The sequence below is a fragment of the Hypanus sabinus genome, chromosome 7, assembly GCF_030144855.1.
Source record: "Hypanus sabinus isolate sHypSab1 chromosome 7, sHypSab1.hap1, whole genome shotgun sequence".
Lineage (NCBI taxonomy): Eukaryota > Metazoa > Chordata > Chondrichthyes > Myliobatiformes > Dasyatidae > Hypanus > Hypanus sabinus.
In genome coordinates this window covers 177824775-177843223 of record NC_082712.1, presented here as the reverse complement: position 1 = coordinate 177843223, position 18449 = coordinate 177824775, and the positions used below count along the sequence as shown (strand labels likewise).

Sequence of the window (18449 nt, the reverse complement as noted above, 5' to 3'; positions counted from 1 at the left end):
GTCTGGGAGCTTCAAGACCCTATTCTCTCAAGATTTAAATAAGATTTGAATTTTACTTACTTTGCCTCTGCCTGTTCTCGCTGAAGCCCTGTTGAGCCAAAGCCTTGCCACTCTGTCCCAGACTACCCGACGGTCCGCTAGGCGCTACCTCTCTTTTATAGAGACTGAGTCTTACAAAGGTCTTTGCCAGTCCCGTGTGTGACCGATTCTGTTGCACCTGCGCAGTGCTCCCATTGAAATGCTTCCTGCATTTTAAAGCTCTTTGCCGTTTCTGCTCAGTACTCCGATCGACCAGCGTCAGTTCTGTGCCTCACCGCTAGTCACTGTCCTCCAGTCAGGGAGGCAACCATCTACTATGATGCCATGTCTCCTGAGGATGCCTAGGAGTGAAGATATGTGGAAGGTAATAAGAGGCATAGATTGAGTGAAGAGCCAGGGACTTTTTACCAGGGTGCAAATGGCTTATAGAAGGGAACATAATTTTAAGGTGATTGGAGGAAAGTATAGAAAGTATGTCAGAGGTAATTTTTTAGTGGGTGGAAGTGTGGGGTGGTGTTAGAGGCAGATACATTAGTCATATTTCGGAGACTCTTAGACGGGCATCTGGTGACAGAAGAATGAAGAGCTATGTCGGAGGAAAGGATTTTGGAGTAGGTTAAAAGGTTGGTATAACATCATGATCTGAAGGGCCTGTACTGTGCTGTACTGCTTGATGGTTTAATACTCTCCACAGAACATCTGTAGAAATTTGCTAGTCTTTAGCGATGGGCTGAACGTCCCCAATTACTAATGGACGTACTCTTTTTTCCGCTGACAGGTATCCGCCAGCTGCAACTGATCCTTGTCAAGGTGGCCTTGTTGTTAGGGGTGGAGATCCACGTTGGTGTGGAGTTCCAGCAGTTACTGGAACCCCCTGAAGACCAGGACACAGAAGGTCAGTTAGATCATTTCTGTCTCTTGCACGGCCCTCATAGGTTCTGATGCTCATGCCCCATCCCCTCCCTGAGTGTCTCCTTCCCTGAGTCTTCATATGGCAAAATCTTCAGGCCTGGTTTTGTCTTCCTGGCCATTCGGCTATAGAAGGCAGCTCCTGCATGTCTTTGGACTATGTGTGGAAACCCACACGGTCACGGAAAGAACATACAACCTCTTTGCAGACAGCGGTGGGAATTGAACCCAGGTCACTAAAGCAGTAAAGCATTTATGCTCGTTGCTGCACCACCATTATAGAGTATTATCACCAAGGATGAAGTGCTGAGGCTTTATAAGACATTGGTCAGACCACACACACAGTATTGTGAGTAGTTTCAGAGCTCTTATCTACAGAAGGATGTGCTGATGTGGGAGAGGGTCCAGAGGAGCTTTATAGGAATGATCCCGGGAATGAAGGAGTTAAAATATGAGGAGCATTTGATGCCTGTGGGCCTGTATTCACTGGAGATTAGAAGAATGAGGGGGGATCTCATTGAAACCGATCGAATGTTGAAAGGCCTTGATAGGATGTTTCCTATGGTGGGGGAGTCTAGACCCAGAGGGCAGAGCCTCAGAATAGAGGGATGTCCATTTGGAATGGAGATGAGGAGGGATTTCTTTTGCCAGAGGGTAGTGAATCTGTGGAATCCATTGAAGAATACAACTGTGGAGGACAAGTCATTGGGTACATATATGGTGGAACTTGATAGGTTTTTAATTGGCAAGGGGGTTGTTAATGGTTGTAGGGAGAAGGCAGGAAAACGGAGTTGAGAGGTCTAATAAATCAGCCATGGTGGAATGGTGGAGCAACTCAATGGGCTGAATGGCCTAATTCTGCTCCTGTGTTCTAAGGTGGAAGACTGAGGTTGAGAAACGGAAGGAAAGTCAACGATGATTGAATAACACGTACTAAATGGTGGAGGGACCCTGAAATTTGGGCAACATGGCACAATTACAGCAGCAGCTGCAAGATCAGAGTTCAGTCCTTGCTGCTGTCTGTAAGGAGCCCTGTATGTTCTTCCTGTCACCATGTGGGTTTCCTCCGCATGCTCTGGTTTCCTCCAAAGGTGAACAGTCGAGGGTTTGTGGCTTGTGAGCATTCTATGTTGGTGCCCGATGCATGGAGACATTTGTGGGCAGCCCCCAGCACAGCCTTGGACCGTGTTGGCCACTGACACATTTCACTGTATGTTTTGATGTACATCTAACAAATAAAGCTGATCTTTCGTCTTTACCTTTACAAGTGAGGCAGCAAGACTTCCAGCATCTGCACAGTCATTTGTGTTTATGAGCTGATTTTGAACGTCGGGCCAGACTTGATTCAGTTCCTATATCTTATAGTCTTTTAACCGCCAGGTTCACCTCCTGCAGGTCCGTTGCTTTATTTATTTATGTGGAGATATAATGAGGAACAGGTCCTTCTGGCCCATTGAGCTGCACTGCCCAGTCACCCATCGATTCAACCGTAGCCTAATCACAGGACATTTTAAATGACTAATTAACCTATTAACCAGTCTGTCTTTGGACTGTTGGAGGAAACCAGAGCACTCAGAGGAAACCCAAGCGCTCGTGGGAAGGACCTACAAACTTCATACAAAGGACATTGGAATTGATCAGCGGATTGCAACACCCAACGCCGTTAGAGCATTGTGCGAACCGCTGCACTACAGGAGCACTGCTCTGAATGTCAGTGGACTGGTGCAGGTATTTTGAATAGCCCTGTTTATGAGCTCGGCTGATATGTTGAGATTAGCTCAATTTACATCTAATCATTTGTACATCTTGTTTTCGTGATGCACTGAGAACAAATGGACAGTGTTAAATGACTGTCAGTACGCAGAAGGCGTAATGGATACCCTGCCCTGCGTCAGAGTCCCAGAGCACAAGGCAGACAGCGCCTGAGGGTCGAGACCAGTCTCTGCCCTGAATTAACCCAGGACGGGCACTGGTTCCACACAGCGAGGGCTGCCTCAGTGCTGTGGGATTTAGCACAATCCTGTTACAGCTTTGGGTGTTGGGGTTCAGGGTTCAATTCCAATGTCCTTTGTGAGAATGTACTGGTTAGTAGGTCAATTGGTCATTGTAAATTATCCTGTGATTGGACTAGAGTTAAAAAGTTGTGTTGTCGGGCGGTACAGCTCGAAGGGCAGAAGGGCCTGTTCTGCGCTGTGTCTCTGAATAGAACAAAATAAATATCACAGGTACTTCAGGACATACAGTGAAATGCAGTGGATCAGGCAGCATCTGTGGGAAAGAGTAAACAGTCGATGCCTCGGGCTGAGACCCTTCATCAGGACTGGAAAGGAAGAGGAGAGGTCAGGGAGAGGTCCTACCCTCCCCTCTCCCACCTTCTTACTCTGACTTCAGCCCCGATGAAGGGTCTCAGCCCGAAACGTTGACTGTTTACTCTTTCACACAGACGCTGCCTGACCTGCCGAGTTCCTCCAGCATTTCGTGTGTGTTGCTCTGGATTTCCAGCAACTGCAGAATCTCTCGTGTTTGTGATACAGTGAAAAGCAATGTTTGCATTAACGACCAACACAACCCAAGTTTGTGCTAGGGGCAGCTCGCAAGTGTGGCTTCACACTCCAGTGTCAACATAACATGTCCATGACAGAACAACACAGAACACAACAAGCAACAAAACAACAACAGCAAGACTAGCCCCCTTCCTCCCTCCCTCCCTCCCTCCCACCCACTCACCCACATGCACAGACAGGCCCCACCCACTCATCCACATGCACAGACAGGCCTCACCCACTCATCCACATGCACAGACAGGCCCCACCCACTCATCCACATGAACAGACAGGCCCCACCCACTCATCCACATGAACAGACAAGCCTCACCCACATCCACATGAACAGACAGGCCTCACCCACTCATCCACATGCACAGACAGGCCCCACCCACTCATCCACATGAACAGACAAGCCTCACCCACATCCACATGAACAGACAAGCCTCACCCACATCCACATGAACAGACAGGCCTCACCCACTCATCCACATGCACAGACAGGCCTCACCCACTCATCCACATGCACAGACAGGCCTCCAACCTCATGACTGGTTGCTTCTGGGCCCCCAACGACCAGTCTTTGCCCTAGCTCTCAGATTCACAGATACTGGGTCTAAAACTTCCAGTCCTTGGCCCAGACTTGCAGATATGAAACCTCTGGACACACCAATAAACCACAATGAGTAAGGTTAGGCAGCAGCAGCTCGACCATGACTTCTGAAGTGTTCCCTAGTGGGATAAAATGGACTCGACCTCACAAACTACCTTGTTATGTTCTTGCACCAGTTTTGTTTACGTGCACTGCACTTTCTTTGTAAGTTTAACACTTTATTTTGCATTCTGTTGCTGTTTCCCCTTGTTCTACCTCAGTACACAGTGTAATGATCTGATCTGTATGTAAGCCAGGCTTTTCACTGTCGGTGCATGTGACAGTAATATTCCAATTCCCTTGTCCTCCCTGGTGGCAGGGTCACCGGTTGGAGAGGTGCTTCTGCCTGGGTGGGCTTTGAGCAGGCCTTTCGCTGATCATTTTAGGTCGAAAGATATTTAGGCTTTTGGTGAATGTATTAGGTGCAGACCCCTGGGGGCAGGGATGGGCAGGGAGTCCATGGGTCACTGGCAGGGTCCTGATTATAAACCTCTTACAAGGTAATAATAGAATCACAAACTGGAAAGTATTTTGAGAATTTCTGGAATGCCGGAGTCGTCTGTCCAAAGCATTCCGAAGATCAGAGCCGTGCTTCCAGTTCCCCGCTGTTTCCAGAACAGTCTTCACAGGAGTGAGTGTGCGAGTGTGTGCAAATCTGTGTAGGAGAGACTGTGATTGTATGTGTGAGAGCGTGCAGTGGAGAAAATGTGTGCAAGAAGTGCGTGACTGGAGAGAGAGTGTGGAGAGAGAGTGAGAGCGTGGAGAGAGAGTGTGACTGGAGAGAGAGTGAGAGTGTGGAGAGAGAGTGTGACTGGAGAGAGAGTGTGACTGGAGAGAGTGAGAGTGTGGAGAGAGAGTGTGACTGGAGAGAGAGTGAGAGTGTGGAGAGAGAGTGAGAGTGTGGAGAGAGAGTGAGAGTGTGGAGAGAGAGTGAGCGTGGAGAGAGAGTGTGACTGGAGAGAGAGTGTGACTGGAGAGAGTGAGAGTGTGGAGAGAGAGTGAGAGTGTGGAGAGAGAGTGAGAGTGTGGAGAGAGAGTGTGACTGGAGAGAGAGTGTGACTGGAGAGAGTGAGAGTGTGGAGAGAGAGTGTGACTGGAGAGAGAGTGAGAGTGTGGAGAGAGAGTGAGAGTGTGGAGAGAGTGTGTGAGTGTGGAGAGAGAGTGAGAGTGTGGAGAGAGAGTGTGACTGGAGAGAGAGTGTGACTGGAGAGAGTGAGAGTGTGGAGAGAGAGTGTGACTGGAGAGAGAGTGAGAGTGTGGAGAGAGAGTGAGAGTGTGGAGAGAGTGTGTGAGTGCAGGGAGTGAGTGTGTTAATGTGCACAGGCAGTGTGTGAGTGTGCAGGGTGAGAGTACTGTACGTGCAAAGTGTGTGTGAGCGTGCGGGGAGGGTATATATGTGGCATGTGAGTGTGTTTAGTGAGTGAGTGTGAGAGGAAAACCACATTCTGATTATACCCCTTTATCTGCATTTGGCCAGTAATTCCTGGTGAATGGTCCTCAGTGTTCTGTGGAATTTGATTCTGTCCCTGCCCTTTGCCCACACAAGTTCAACTGCTGTGGGAAGGACTGTTGTGTCTTGAGAGAATCAATCCCACCCACCAATCCCATCACTGTTACTGTTAGACCCATGGCACAGAATTCAGGCCAGTGACCTCTCCTCAGAGTTGGACGGAACAGAACGGGAACACCAGAGTTTGCAAAGAAGGCAGAGCAGTGCCTCTGTGGAGATTCGACATGTCATTGAAAACCTTGGCAAACCTCTATAGATTTATGGCGGGAAGTGTGCTGACTGGCTGCATTATGACCTGGTATAGAAATGCCAATGCCTGAGTGAAAAAAATCCTACAAAAGGCAGTGGATTCAGCCCAGCACATCACAGGTAAAACCCTCTCAACCATTGAGCACATCTACATGAAATATTGCCATAGAACAGCAGCGTCCATCATCAAAGATCCTCACCACCCAGGCCATGCTCTTTTCTTGTTGCTGCCTTGAGGAAGAAGGTACAGGAGCCTCAGGACTCACACCACCAGGTTCAGGAACAGTTATTACCCCTCAACCATCAGGCTCTTGAACAAAAGGGGATACAGTGGCATGCAAAAGTTTGGACACCCCGGTCAAAATTTCTGTTACTGTGAATAGTTAAGTGAGTAGAAGATGAACTGATCTCCAAAAGTCTTAAAGTTAAAGATGAAATACTGTTTTCAACATTTTAAGCAAGATTAGTGTATTATTTTTGTTTTGTATAGTTTTACAATGAGAAAAGGGAAAGGAGCACCATGCAAAAATTAGGGCACCCCAAGAGATTTGAGCTCTCAGATAACTTTTACCAAGGTCTCAGACCTTAATTAGCTTGTTAGGGTTATGGCTTGTTCACAGTCATCATTAGGAAAGACCAGATGAAGCAAATTTCAAAGCTTTATAAATACCCTGACTCCACAAACCTTGTCCCAACAATCAGCAGCCATGGGCTCCTCTAAGCAGCTGCCTAGCATTCTGAAAATTAAAATAAATGATGCCCACAAAGCAGGAGAAGACTATAAGAAGATAGCAATGTGTTTTCAGGTAGCTGTTTCCTCAGTTCATAATGTCATTAAGAAGTGGCAATTAACAGGAACGGTGGAGGTCAAGTTGAGGTCTGGAAGACCAAGAAAACTTTCTGAGAGAACTGCTCGTAGGATTGCTAGAAAGGCAAATCAAAACTCCCGTTTGACTGCAAAAGACCTTCAGGAAGATTTAGCAGACTCTGGAGTGGTGGTGCACTGTTCTACTGTGTAGCAACACCAAGACAAATATGTCTTCATGGAAGAGTCATCAGAAGAAAACCTTTCCTGCATCCTCACCACAAAATTCAGCATCAGAAGGTGGCAAAGGAACATCAAAACAAGCCTGATGCATTTTGGAAACATATGGACTGTGGACTGATGAAGTTAAAATAGAACTTTTTGCTCACAATGAGCAAAGGTGTTTGGAGAAAAAACGGTTCAGAATTTCATGAAAAGAACACCTCTCCAACTGTTAAGCACGGGGATGAATCGATTATGCTTTGGGCTTGTGTTGCAGCCCAAATGGGGAACATTTCATTGGTAGAGGGAAGAATGAATTCAATTAAATACCAACAAATTCTGGAAGCAAACATCACACCGTCTGTAAAAAAACAAAAGCAGCTATTCTCAAACTGTAAGAGATGGAAATAAAAAAGTAATCTTGTGTAAAATATTAAAGAAATGTGTCATCTATATGCCTTTTGGAGATCAGGTCATCTTTTACTCGCTTAGCTATTCACAGCAACAGAAATTTTGACCGGGATGCCCAAACTTTTGCATGCCTCTGTAACCACACATTCTATTTCTGTTTTCCCACAACTGATGGTCTCACTTTAAGGACCCATTATCTTATTTCATGTTCTTGTTATTTCTTGCTATTTATTTGCATTTGCACAGTTTGCTGTTCATTGATCATGTTTACAGTTATTGTTTCTATAGATTTGCTAAGTGTGCTACAGAGTCTCAGGGTTTTATGTGGTGGCATGTATGTACTCTGATAATAAATTCTACAAGAAGGGTCAGAGCCATCTCTATTTCCTGAGGAAACTGAGGTCCTTTAACATCTGCCGGACGATGCTGAGGATGTTCTACAAGGTTGTGGTGGCCAGTGCTATCATGTTTGCTGTTGTGTGCTGGGGCAGCAGACTGAGGGTAGCAGACACCAACAGAATCAACAAACTTATTTGTAAGGCCAGTGATGTTGTGGGGGTGGAACTGGACTCTCTAACGGTGGTGTCTGAAAAGAGGATGCTGTCCAAGTTGCATGCCATCTTGGACAATGTCTCCCATCCACTCCATAACGTACTGGTTAGGCACAGGAGTACATTCAGCCGGAGACTCATTCCACCGAGATGCAACACTGAGCGTCATAGGAAGTCATTCCTGCCTGTGGCCATCAAACTTTACAACTCCTCCCTCGGAGTGTCAGACACCCTGAGCCAATAGGCTGGTCCTGGACTTATTTCCACTTGGCATGATTAACTTATTATTATTTAATTATTTATGGTTTTATATTGCTATATTTCTTCACTGTTCTCGGTCGGTGCGGCTGTAACAAAACCCAATTTCCCTCGGGATCAATAAAGTATGTCTGCCTGTCTGTCTGTTTTACGTTGAGATGCTAGAAATCCAGAGCAACACACACAAAATGCTAGAGGAATTCAACAGGTCAGGCAGCATCTATGGAGTGGAATAAACAGTCAATGCCTTGGGCTGTAACCCTTCTTCAGGGGGCAGAAGCCAGAATAAGGTGGTGGGTAGAGAGGAAGGAGTACAAGCTGGCAGTGATAGGTGAGACCGGGTGGGAGGAGTGCTAAATGCATGGAAAATGATGCTGGGGTGATGGTAGAGGCAGATACACTGGGGACATTGAGAAGGTTCTTAGATAGGGACGCAGATGATTAAACAATGGAAGATTATGTGGGGGGAAGGGTTAGATTGATTTTGGAGTAGGTTATAAATTCAGCACAATATTGTGGGCCGAAGGGCCTGTACTGAACTGCATTAGTCTGTGTTAAACCAGTGGAGTTCGGTTTGTGTTCCTCACCACTCCCTCATCCTTTGTTTAGACGTAGGATGGCGTGCGGAGGTATTACCCAGGGACCACCCTACCTCCGCATTTACCTTCGATGTAATTATCGGCGCTGATGGTCGGAAGAACAGTTTGCAAGGTGAGCATTGCCAATCAAAATCCCTCCTCATTGTTCGTCAATTTCCACTCCCTCACCCCCATCACTCCAGCATTTCCCTGCTCTGCCCCCACCTGACTCCCACCCTCCATCCTTCCTTCTGGTTCCTGTCTCACAAGCCCTGCTCCACCCTCATCTGCCCCCTAGCATGTGTCACCCCTCCCCCATCCTATCTCCTTCCTTCCCTGTGGTCCCTTTTTAATCCCCTCTGCCGTCTGCTCTCTACTCCCTCCTCCCATCTCCATCCCTCCCTCCTATCTCTTCCAGCACCCCACTACACCGTTCCTCCCTTCTCCTCCCTATCCTGCCTGCACTGTGGGCAGGGATCTGTGCTGGTGGGCACAGTGGATGTTGCTCTGACGGTACCTTGCTTCTGCAGGTTTCAGGAGGAAGGAGTTCCGGGGTAAGCTGGCCATTGCTATCACAGCCAATTTCATCAATCGCAACACCACAGCGGAGGCGAAGGTGGAGGAGATCAGCGGAGTGGCTTTCATCTTCAACCAGAAGTTCTTCCAGGACCTGAAGGAGGAGACAGGTGAGGTTGACCTGGCTGACGTGTTGGTGCTGGCTCATGGGCTGTCCGTCCAACGGTCCCCAGGGCAGGGCAACCAGCGGCTTCTTCTTTCACCTTCCTGGGATGACGCAGGACTCGTCCCTCAGCCCACCAGAAAAATGGAGTGGTTCTCTCTCAAAACACTTCTCACTGCCTCAGTGAAGCAGCCATCCACCCCAGACATTCTCCCCCACCTCCCACTGGGCAGAAGATATAGAAACCTGAAAGCAAGTACCTCCAGGCTCAAGGACAGCTTCCGTCCCAATGTTATATGACCATTGAAATGGCTCCCTATTGCTATAAGATGGACTCCTGACCTCACAATCTACCTCATTTTGACCTTGCACCTTATTATCTACCTGCTCTGCAGCTTCTCTGTAGCCGTTACACTTTATTCTGCATTCTGTTATTGTTTTACGTTGTTCTACCCCAATGCACTGTGTAATGATCTGATCTGCATGAACAATACACGACAAGCTTTTCACTGTACACGTGACAATAGTAAACTAATTCCAATTCCAGTTAAGTAAGTAGTGCATGGAAAGGGATAATGACAAATGGGTTCATTTGCCTCTCTATCTCAGTGTGTACGACAATAACAAACTTACTCCTATTCCAATTCCAATTACAGCAACAATTATTGAAGATTGTTTAATGTCATTTCCAACATACAATGTAAAGGAGAACAAAATAATTGTCACTCCGGATCCGATGCAGCACAAAAACACACAGTAAGATAAAGAACACAACAATAAAAAACACAAGAAATAGAAATACATAGGATAGCTTATATACACAGATTGATTGTGTGTCCATAAAGTGACGCTGGGCACCGGAGTGTCTGTACATAGGGTGACTGACAGGAAATGATAAAGTAGTGGTGGTTGGGGGTGTGGAGGGGTGGGTTAGGGGGTGGAGGTGTTGATCAGCCTCACTGCTTGGGGAAAGTGACTGTTTCTGAGTCTGGGAGTGGAGGGCTGGGTTAGGGGGTGGAGGTGTTGATCAGCCTCACTGCTTGGGGAAAGTGACTGTTTCTGAGTCTGGGACTGGAGGGGTGGGTCAGTGGGTGGAGGTGTTGATCAGCCTCACTGCTTGGGGAAAGGAACTGATTTTGAGCCTGGTGATGTTACGTACCCTCCTCCTCGATGGGAGTGGTACAAGCAGCCTTGAGGAGGGAAGGAGGCATCCCTCATGGTGTTATTGGGGTGTAGAAGTTGTCCATACTTTTTGACTATCCCTATTGTCCCTACGCTGAGGAGGCAGTTGAGGGTGAACCAGTTTGGTCCACAGTCACCTATAGCTGAAGTCAGCAGATTTCCACCCTGGAAGGTTATACTTATTAACCAGATAGAATTTTACAACAATCTTTGAACTTCATGCTTCCTGTTGCCAAAGCTGGATTTGTTTACAGGTTTAGGATTGTTGTTTTGCCTGTTGTACCACAGCAAAATCCATCTGGTGGTGGAAGTCTGGATCTGTCTGAGATTGGCAGAGCTACTGGCTGGGACGGTGGATTAGAAAGTGCACAGGGAGCATGAACTGAATTACCTTGTGTCCCACCTGGGACATGCCCTCTTCTCATCAGTACCATCAGGGAAGGGTACAGTGGCCTGAAGCCACGCACGCAATGACTTAGAAGCTGCTTCTTTCCGCTGCCATCAGATTTCTGAATGGTCCATGAACACAACTTCACTACTTTTTAACACAACAGATTCTGCAGGTGCTGGACATCCAGTGCAATGCGGACACACACACACACACACACACACACACACACACACACATGCACACACACGCAGACAGACAGACAGACACACGCACACAGACAGACAGACACACATACACACACACACACACACACACACACACACACACACACACACACACACACACACACACACACACACACGCACACGCACACACAGATGGACAGACAGACACAGAGACACATAGACAGACGGACAGACGCAGACACGCACGCAGACAGACAGACAAATGGACAGACACAGAGACATACAGACAGACGGACAGACAATGCTGGAGCAACTCTGCGTGTCAATCTGCATCAGTGGGTGTAACGACAGCACAGGATTTGTTTGATTCACAGATAACAGAGGAATGTATCTTTGGCACCAGGATGTGATAAAATAACGCACATAAAATTCCTAGCAGGCCAGACAGCATCTATGAAAGTTCATCGGGACTGGAATGGAAGGAGGAGGGGGAAGGTGTCAGAATAAGAAGGTGGGGAAGGGGAAGGAGGACACACTAGGAGGTGACAGGTGAAACTGGGGGTTGGGGAGAGAGGGAGGATGGAGTAAGAAGTTGGGAGGTGATGGTGGAAAAGTCAAAGAAGAAGGAGTCTGACAGGAGAGCAGAGTGGACCATGGGAAAACCGAAAGGAGGGGACCAGGGGAAGGTGAGGAGAAGAGGTGAGAGGCCAGAGAGGGGAATTGAAGAAGAGGGAAAAGGGTACTCTCTTTTGGCATCACCTGTTTAATTTTTAATAGACATTTCCTGTCATAGTTTTATGATTAAGTTTTGCAATGTACTGCTGCCACAAAACAAGACATTTCATGACATAGGTGAGTGTTATTAAATCAGATTGTGATTGTCTCGAGGGGAGGGGTTTTGATGTTGGATTGTGATCTGTTTTTACAGGGATTGATCTAGAGAACATTGTCTACTACAAGGACAACACCCATTACTTTGTGATGACGGCAAAGAAGCAGAGCCTGTTGGACAAAGGGGTCATCATCAATGTAAGTGATGGGACAGCGGGGAGGGGACAGGGTGAGCTGGAGAGCAGGGTGGGCTCGTACAGTCATACAAGGCCACAGCACAGAAACAGGCCTTATGGTCCACCTCGTCCATGCCAAACTATTAGTCTGCCCAGACCCCTCGACCTGCACCTGCTCTACAGCCCTCCCTACCCCTCCCATCCGAGTACCTATCCAAATTTCTCTGAAGTGTTGCAATCGAATCTGCGTTCACCACTTGCTCTGGCAGCTCATTCAGCACTCTCACCACCCTCTGAGTGAAGATGTTCCTCCTCATGTTCCCTTTAGATATTTCCCCTTTCACCTTTAACACCTGACCTCTCGTTGTGTTCTCACCCAACCTCAGTTGAAGAAGCCTGCTTGTGTTCACCTTATCCCTCATAATATCGTATAGCTCTATCAAATCTCCTCTCGTTTTCCTATGCTTCAGGGAATAAAGTGCTAATCTATTTAACCTTTCTCTCTTACTCAAGTCTTGGCAATGTAAGTTTTCTCTAGTCCAGACAACATCCCGGTTAACCTTTCTGTCTCCTCTCCAAAGCCTCCAAACCCTTCCTGTAATGAGGCAACCAGAACTGAATGCACTACTCCAGATGTGGTCAAACTTAAAGCAGAGCTTGATGGGTTTTTGATTAGTAAGGACATCAAAGGTTACGGGGAGGAGAATAATAATAATACTTTATTGATCCCAAGTGGGAAATTCTTTTGTTACAGCAGCAAAATTTAAAAACTCACTTAGCAGTGAAGGAAAAGCATTTCAAGATGTATATCGTATGCATTTCTCTGACATTAAATGTAACTATTGAAACCTACTGAGGAGTGTGCAGACTGAACTAATACAGTGTACAGAATAATAATATTCACAGGCAAGAGAATGAGGTTGAGAGGGAAATGGATCAGCCACGATCAATTGGTGGAACAGACTCGATGGGTGGAATAACCTAATTCTTCTCGTATGTCTTGTGGTCTAACTAGACTTTTATAAAGCTGCAACACAACTTCCTGGTTGTTGAACTCTTCCTGTGCAAACTAGCTGCTGTTTATTACCACACTGGCCACCTGGATTTGCTCTTCAGCAGCTGGACTGTGCTTTACACACGAGGACGTTCCTGTCCCTGTCTCCTGTGGGTGTGGTGTTCCTGCACCATTGAGCACATCCACAGGAAAGCAGCATCCATCATCAAAGACTCCATCGCCCAGGCCATGCTGCCATCAGGAAGGAGGTACTGGAGCCTCAGGACCAAAACCACCATCTTCAGGAATAGTGACTACCCCTCAACCATCAGGCTCTTGAACCAGTGTGGGTAACTTCACTCACCTCAACAGTGAACTGATTTCACAACCTACAGACTCACTTTCATGGACTCTACAACTCATGTTCTCAGTGTTATTAATTTGCCGCCTTGGATGTCTGTCAGCCTTTAAATATAGTTTTTCGTAGATTCTACTGTTTTTCATTGTTCTACTGTGAATGCCTGCGAGGAAATGAATCTCGGGGTTGTACATGGCGACATAATGAACGTAGTTTGTACTTTGAACTTTGCAGGATTATGTTGATACGGAAATGCTCCTGGGCACCGAGAATGTGAACCAGGGTGCCCTCTTGTCCTACGCCAGGGAGGCGGCCGACTTTGCCACGGATTACCAGCTTCCAGCTCTGGACTTTGCGATGAACCACATTGACCAGCCCGATGTGGCCATGTTCGACTTCACCTGCATGTACGCGGCAGAGAATGCCTCTCTGGTCCGCGAGCGGCAGGGCCATCAGCTGCTCGTGGCTCTGGTTGGAGACAGCCTGTTGGAGGCAAGAACCCTTCCCTTCCTCTCTGAGGGCAGGAGGGGTGGGGGGGTTAATTAATGCAAGAAGGGTTTGGACATGGGGAAGTAATGTTGTAAAGTCACTAAGATTTATGGCACACAAACAGGCCCTTCGGCCCATCTTGGTTCATGCCAGCCAAGATACCCCATCAAAGGTAGTCACTTTTACCTGTGTTTGACCCATAACCTTCTAAACCTTTTTTATGCCATGGACCCCTACCAGTAACTGAGGGGTCTGTGGACCCTGGGTTGGAACCCCTGTTCTAAACCTTCCCTATCCATGTATCTGTCAAACCTTTTTTAAAAAATTGCCTTTGTACCTGCCTCTAGCAGTTCGTTCCACCTATTGACCTCCCTCGGTCTACAAAAACAGTTACTTCTCCAGCTCTCACTGAGCTTTCCCCCCTTCAGCCCTGAGAAAAGTCTGAGTCCATTCACCCTCCTTATGATGTCACACACCTCTATAAAGTCACTCTTCTGTCTGCTGCACCGCAAGGACTGAAATCCCAGCCTGTCCAACCTCTCTCTGTAACTGTGCTGGCAACACTCTTGTCTTCCGTTCCAAATACACTCTTTCAGTTCAGTGGCGTCTTTCCTAAAACAGGGGACCAAAGCTGCCGGCTGTAAAACAGAGCACTGCAGCACTGTGCAGGGTCCTTGGCCCACAATGTTGACCCAACCGACTAACCTATTCCAATATCAATCTAACCCTTCCCTCCCTCCCTCCCTCCCTCCCACTTAGCCCTCCAGTTTTCTATCATCCATGTACCTCCCTAACAGTTGGTTAATGTATCTGTGTCTACCACCACCCCAGCAGGTCTTTTTACATGTAGGGCGGTGACTGTCTGGAATGTGCTGGAACACACACACTCACACACACACACTCACACACTCACACACACACACACTCACACACTCACACACACACACACACACACACACACACACACACTCACACACACACACACACACACACACACACACACACACACACACTCACACACTCACACACTCACACACACACACTCACACACTCACACACTCACACACTCACACACACACACTCACACACACACACACACTCACACACTCACACACACACACACTCACACACTCACACACTCACACACTCACACACACACACACACTCACACACACACTCACACACTCACACACTCACACACACACACTCACACACACACACACACTCACACACTCACACACTCACACACACACACACACACTCACACACTCACACACTCACACACACACACACTCACACACTCACACACACACACACTCACACACACACACACTCACACACACACACACACACTCACACACACACACACACTAACACACTCACACACACACACACACACACACACTAACACACTCACACACTCACACACTCACACACTCTCACACACTCACACACACACACACACACACTCACACACTCACACACTCTCACACACTCACACACACACACACACACACTCACACACTCACACACTCACACACTCACACACACACACACACTCACACACTCACACACTCACACACACACACTCACACACACACACACTAACACACTCACACACTCACACACACACACACACTCACACACACACACACACTCACACACTCACACACACACACTCACACACACACTCACACACTCACACACTCACACACTCACACACACTCACACACTCACACACTCACACACACTCACACACTCACACACTCACTCACACACTCACACACACACACTCACACACACACACTCACACACACACACTAACACACTCACACACTCACACACACACACACACTCACACACTCACACACACACACACTCACACACACACACTCACACACTCACACACTCACACACACACACTCACACACTCACACACACACACACACACACACACACACTCACACACTCACACACTCACACACTCACACACTCACACACACACACACACACACACACACACACACACACACACTCACACACTCACACACTCACACACACAGAATGCTGCAGGAACTCAGCAGGTCTGGCAGTGTATATCGACAGGAATAAACAGTCCGTGTTTCAGGATGAAAAGTCTAGTTGGCATAGATTAGGGTGAGAGGGCGAAGAGAGTCCTGGGCCTGGGCTGAAACATGAACTGTTCAGTTCCCTGTGTAGATGCTGCCTGGCCTGCTGAGCTCTTCCCCTGGTTTGTGTGTGTGAGCCGATTCTCCTGAAATGACAAATGAGATGTGGAGGAACTCAGCAGGTCAGGTAGCATCTATAGAAGGGAATGGGCAGTCAATGCTTCAGGTCTATCCTGCAGCTGCCCAGAAGTCGATTGTCCATTTCCCTCCACAGATGATGCCTGACCCACTGGGTTCTTCCAGTATCTCAGTTGTTGCAGGAAACTTATTGGACTAGTGAGGCAACCAGTCTGTGGTGGCCCTGACAACTCGTTCAATCTGTGTCAGTGAGGCGGGGCCTTGTTTGTCCCCTTCTCTCTGACAACTCGTATCTCTGCACATACCTTGCCTTCTCTTGTTGCCAGTAACTCACTTCCCCCTCTCTCTGATTCTGTGAACCAACTGCAGCCATTTTGGCCGATGGGGACAGGGTGCGCGCGTGGGTTCCTCGCTGCGTTGGACACTGCATGGATGGTCAAGAGGTGGGCGGAAAAGGTGCCGACTCTGGAGGTCTTGGCGGAGAGGTGAGTGTGTGTGGGGGGGGTTATCGCTATGTCCTGTGGGAGTGGTGTGAGGGGTAAATGAGTGGGTATCTCAGTGTGTGAGCTGGTGCTGGTGTGTGTACTATGTGTTGTGTGAATATGTATGATGGAGATCATGCAATGATTGAGTTATACAAACACAGATATTGACACTTTGGCCCAACATGTGTGTCCCTCTCATAATCACCTACACCAAATCCATTTATCTGCGTTACGTCCATTGTCATCTTCACCTTGCTAGTTAAAGTACTTGCCCAGATGCCCAGACCAGTGGTGGAATCTTTGCCTGTTCATGCCCTGCACCACTGGCTCAGGCAGTGTTGTCCAAATACAGCCACCTTCTCAGATCTCCTCGAAACCCCCTTCATTTTTATTTATAGAGATACAGTCCCTTCCACCCTGCTGAGCTGTACCACACAGTAGTCCCTAATTTAACCCGAGCCTAATCACAGGATAATCTACAATGACCAATTAACCTACCAACCAGTAGGTCTTTGCACTGTGGGATAAACTGGAGTACCCGGAGGAAACCCACATTGTCACAGGGAGAACGTACAAACTCCTTACCGACAGCAGTGGGAGTTGACCCCAGAGCGTTGTGCTAATCACTATGCTGCCTTAACCTTACACCCCATCTCCATCCAGGTGGATGAACATTGATTTCTCTAGCTTCCAGTAATATCTCCCTCCTCTCTTTTTCCATTCCCCATTCTGGCTCCCTTCTTACCTCTTCCATTTCCTCAGCTGCCCCTCCTCCTTCCCTTTCTCCCATGAGCCACTCCCCTCTCCTATCAGATTCTTCTTTCACCAACCTTTTACCTTTTCCATCTATCACCTCCCAGCTTCTTACCTCATCTCCCCATCCCCACCCACCCAACTTCCCCCTCACCTGGCCTCACATCACCTGCCAGCTTGTCCTCCCTTCCCTCTCCCCACCTTCTTCCCCCTTCCTTTCCAATCCTGATGAAGGGTCTCAGCCTGAAGCATCAACTGTTTACTTCTGTCCATAGGTGCTGCCTGACCTGCTGAGTCCCTCCAGCATTTTGTCTGTCCTTCATGTCTTGCCCCCATTTTCATGATCTATCCCACCTATCCCCCTCAGCCTCCTCATCTCCAGGAAAAACAAGCTCAGCTTGTTCAATCCCCTCTGTGATGTCCCCCAAGCCTGTTGAATCTCCTCTCTAGCAGAGTGGTGGTGGATGGTCGTATGAGCAGCTGGTGCATATCATATGTGACCACTGACGCTAGGCAGGCAATCTCTGAAGAGGATTGATAATGTCTGTGGTCACCCGTCACTGCCCAAATTAAGACAATGGCAAACCACTTCTGTAGAAACATTTACCAAGAATAATCATGGTCATGATTATATCGCTCATGTAATATGACAAGGTACATTGGGAGCAAATGAGACTTGATGTACTTGTGTGGAATGATCTGTTTGGATGTCACACGAACAAAAGCTTTTCACTATACCTCAGTGCCTGTGACAAATAATACCATCAGTAAATCCAATGGCAATTTAGGCAAGTTTGTCACAAGGTTTGCAGATGATACGAAGTTAGGTGGAGGTGGTGCTGAGGAAGCAATGCAATTGCAGCAGGACTTAGACAAATTGGAAGAATGGACAAAAAGTGGCAATGGAATATAGTGTTGGGAAATGTATGATA

General features: G+C 47.6%; 1 protein-coding gene across 9 annotated transcripts in view; it reads left to right on the top strand.

Moving 5' to 3' along the window:
* Window positions 1–18449, top strand: part of LOC132397426 (F-actin-monooxygenase MICAL2-like) — a 301318-nt gene that overhangs the window by 90803 nt on the left and 192066 nt on the right. For 8 of the 9 annotated variants that reach the window (XM_059976204.1, XM_059976203.1, XM_059976205.1 and 5 more), the window contains exons 4-9: window positions 818–934; window positions 8759–8860; window positions 9258–9413; window positions 12093–12193; window positions 13758–14015; window positions 16649–16764. In XM_059976204.1, the coding sequence (XP_059832187.1) occupies window positions 818–934; window positions 8759–8860; window positions 9258–9413; window positions 12093–12193; window positions 13758–14015; window positions 16649–16764 (850 nt within the window). Of the gene's footprint in view, window positions 1–817; window positions 935–2343; window positions 2677–8758; window positions 8861–9257; window positions 9414–12092; window positions 12194–13757; window positions 14016–16648; window positions 16765–18449 lie in introns of those variants that run through there. The other variant, XR_009513377.1, reaches the window with a different exon arrangement.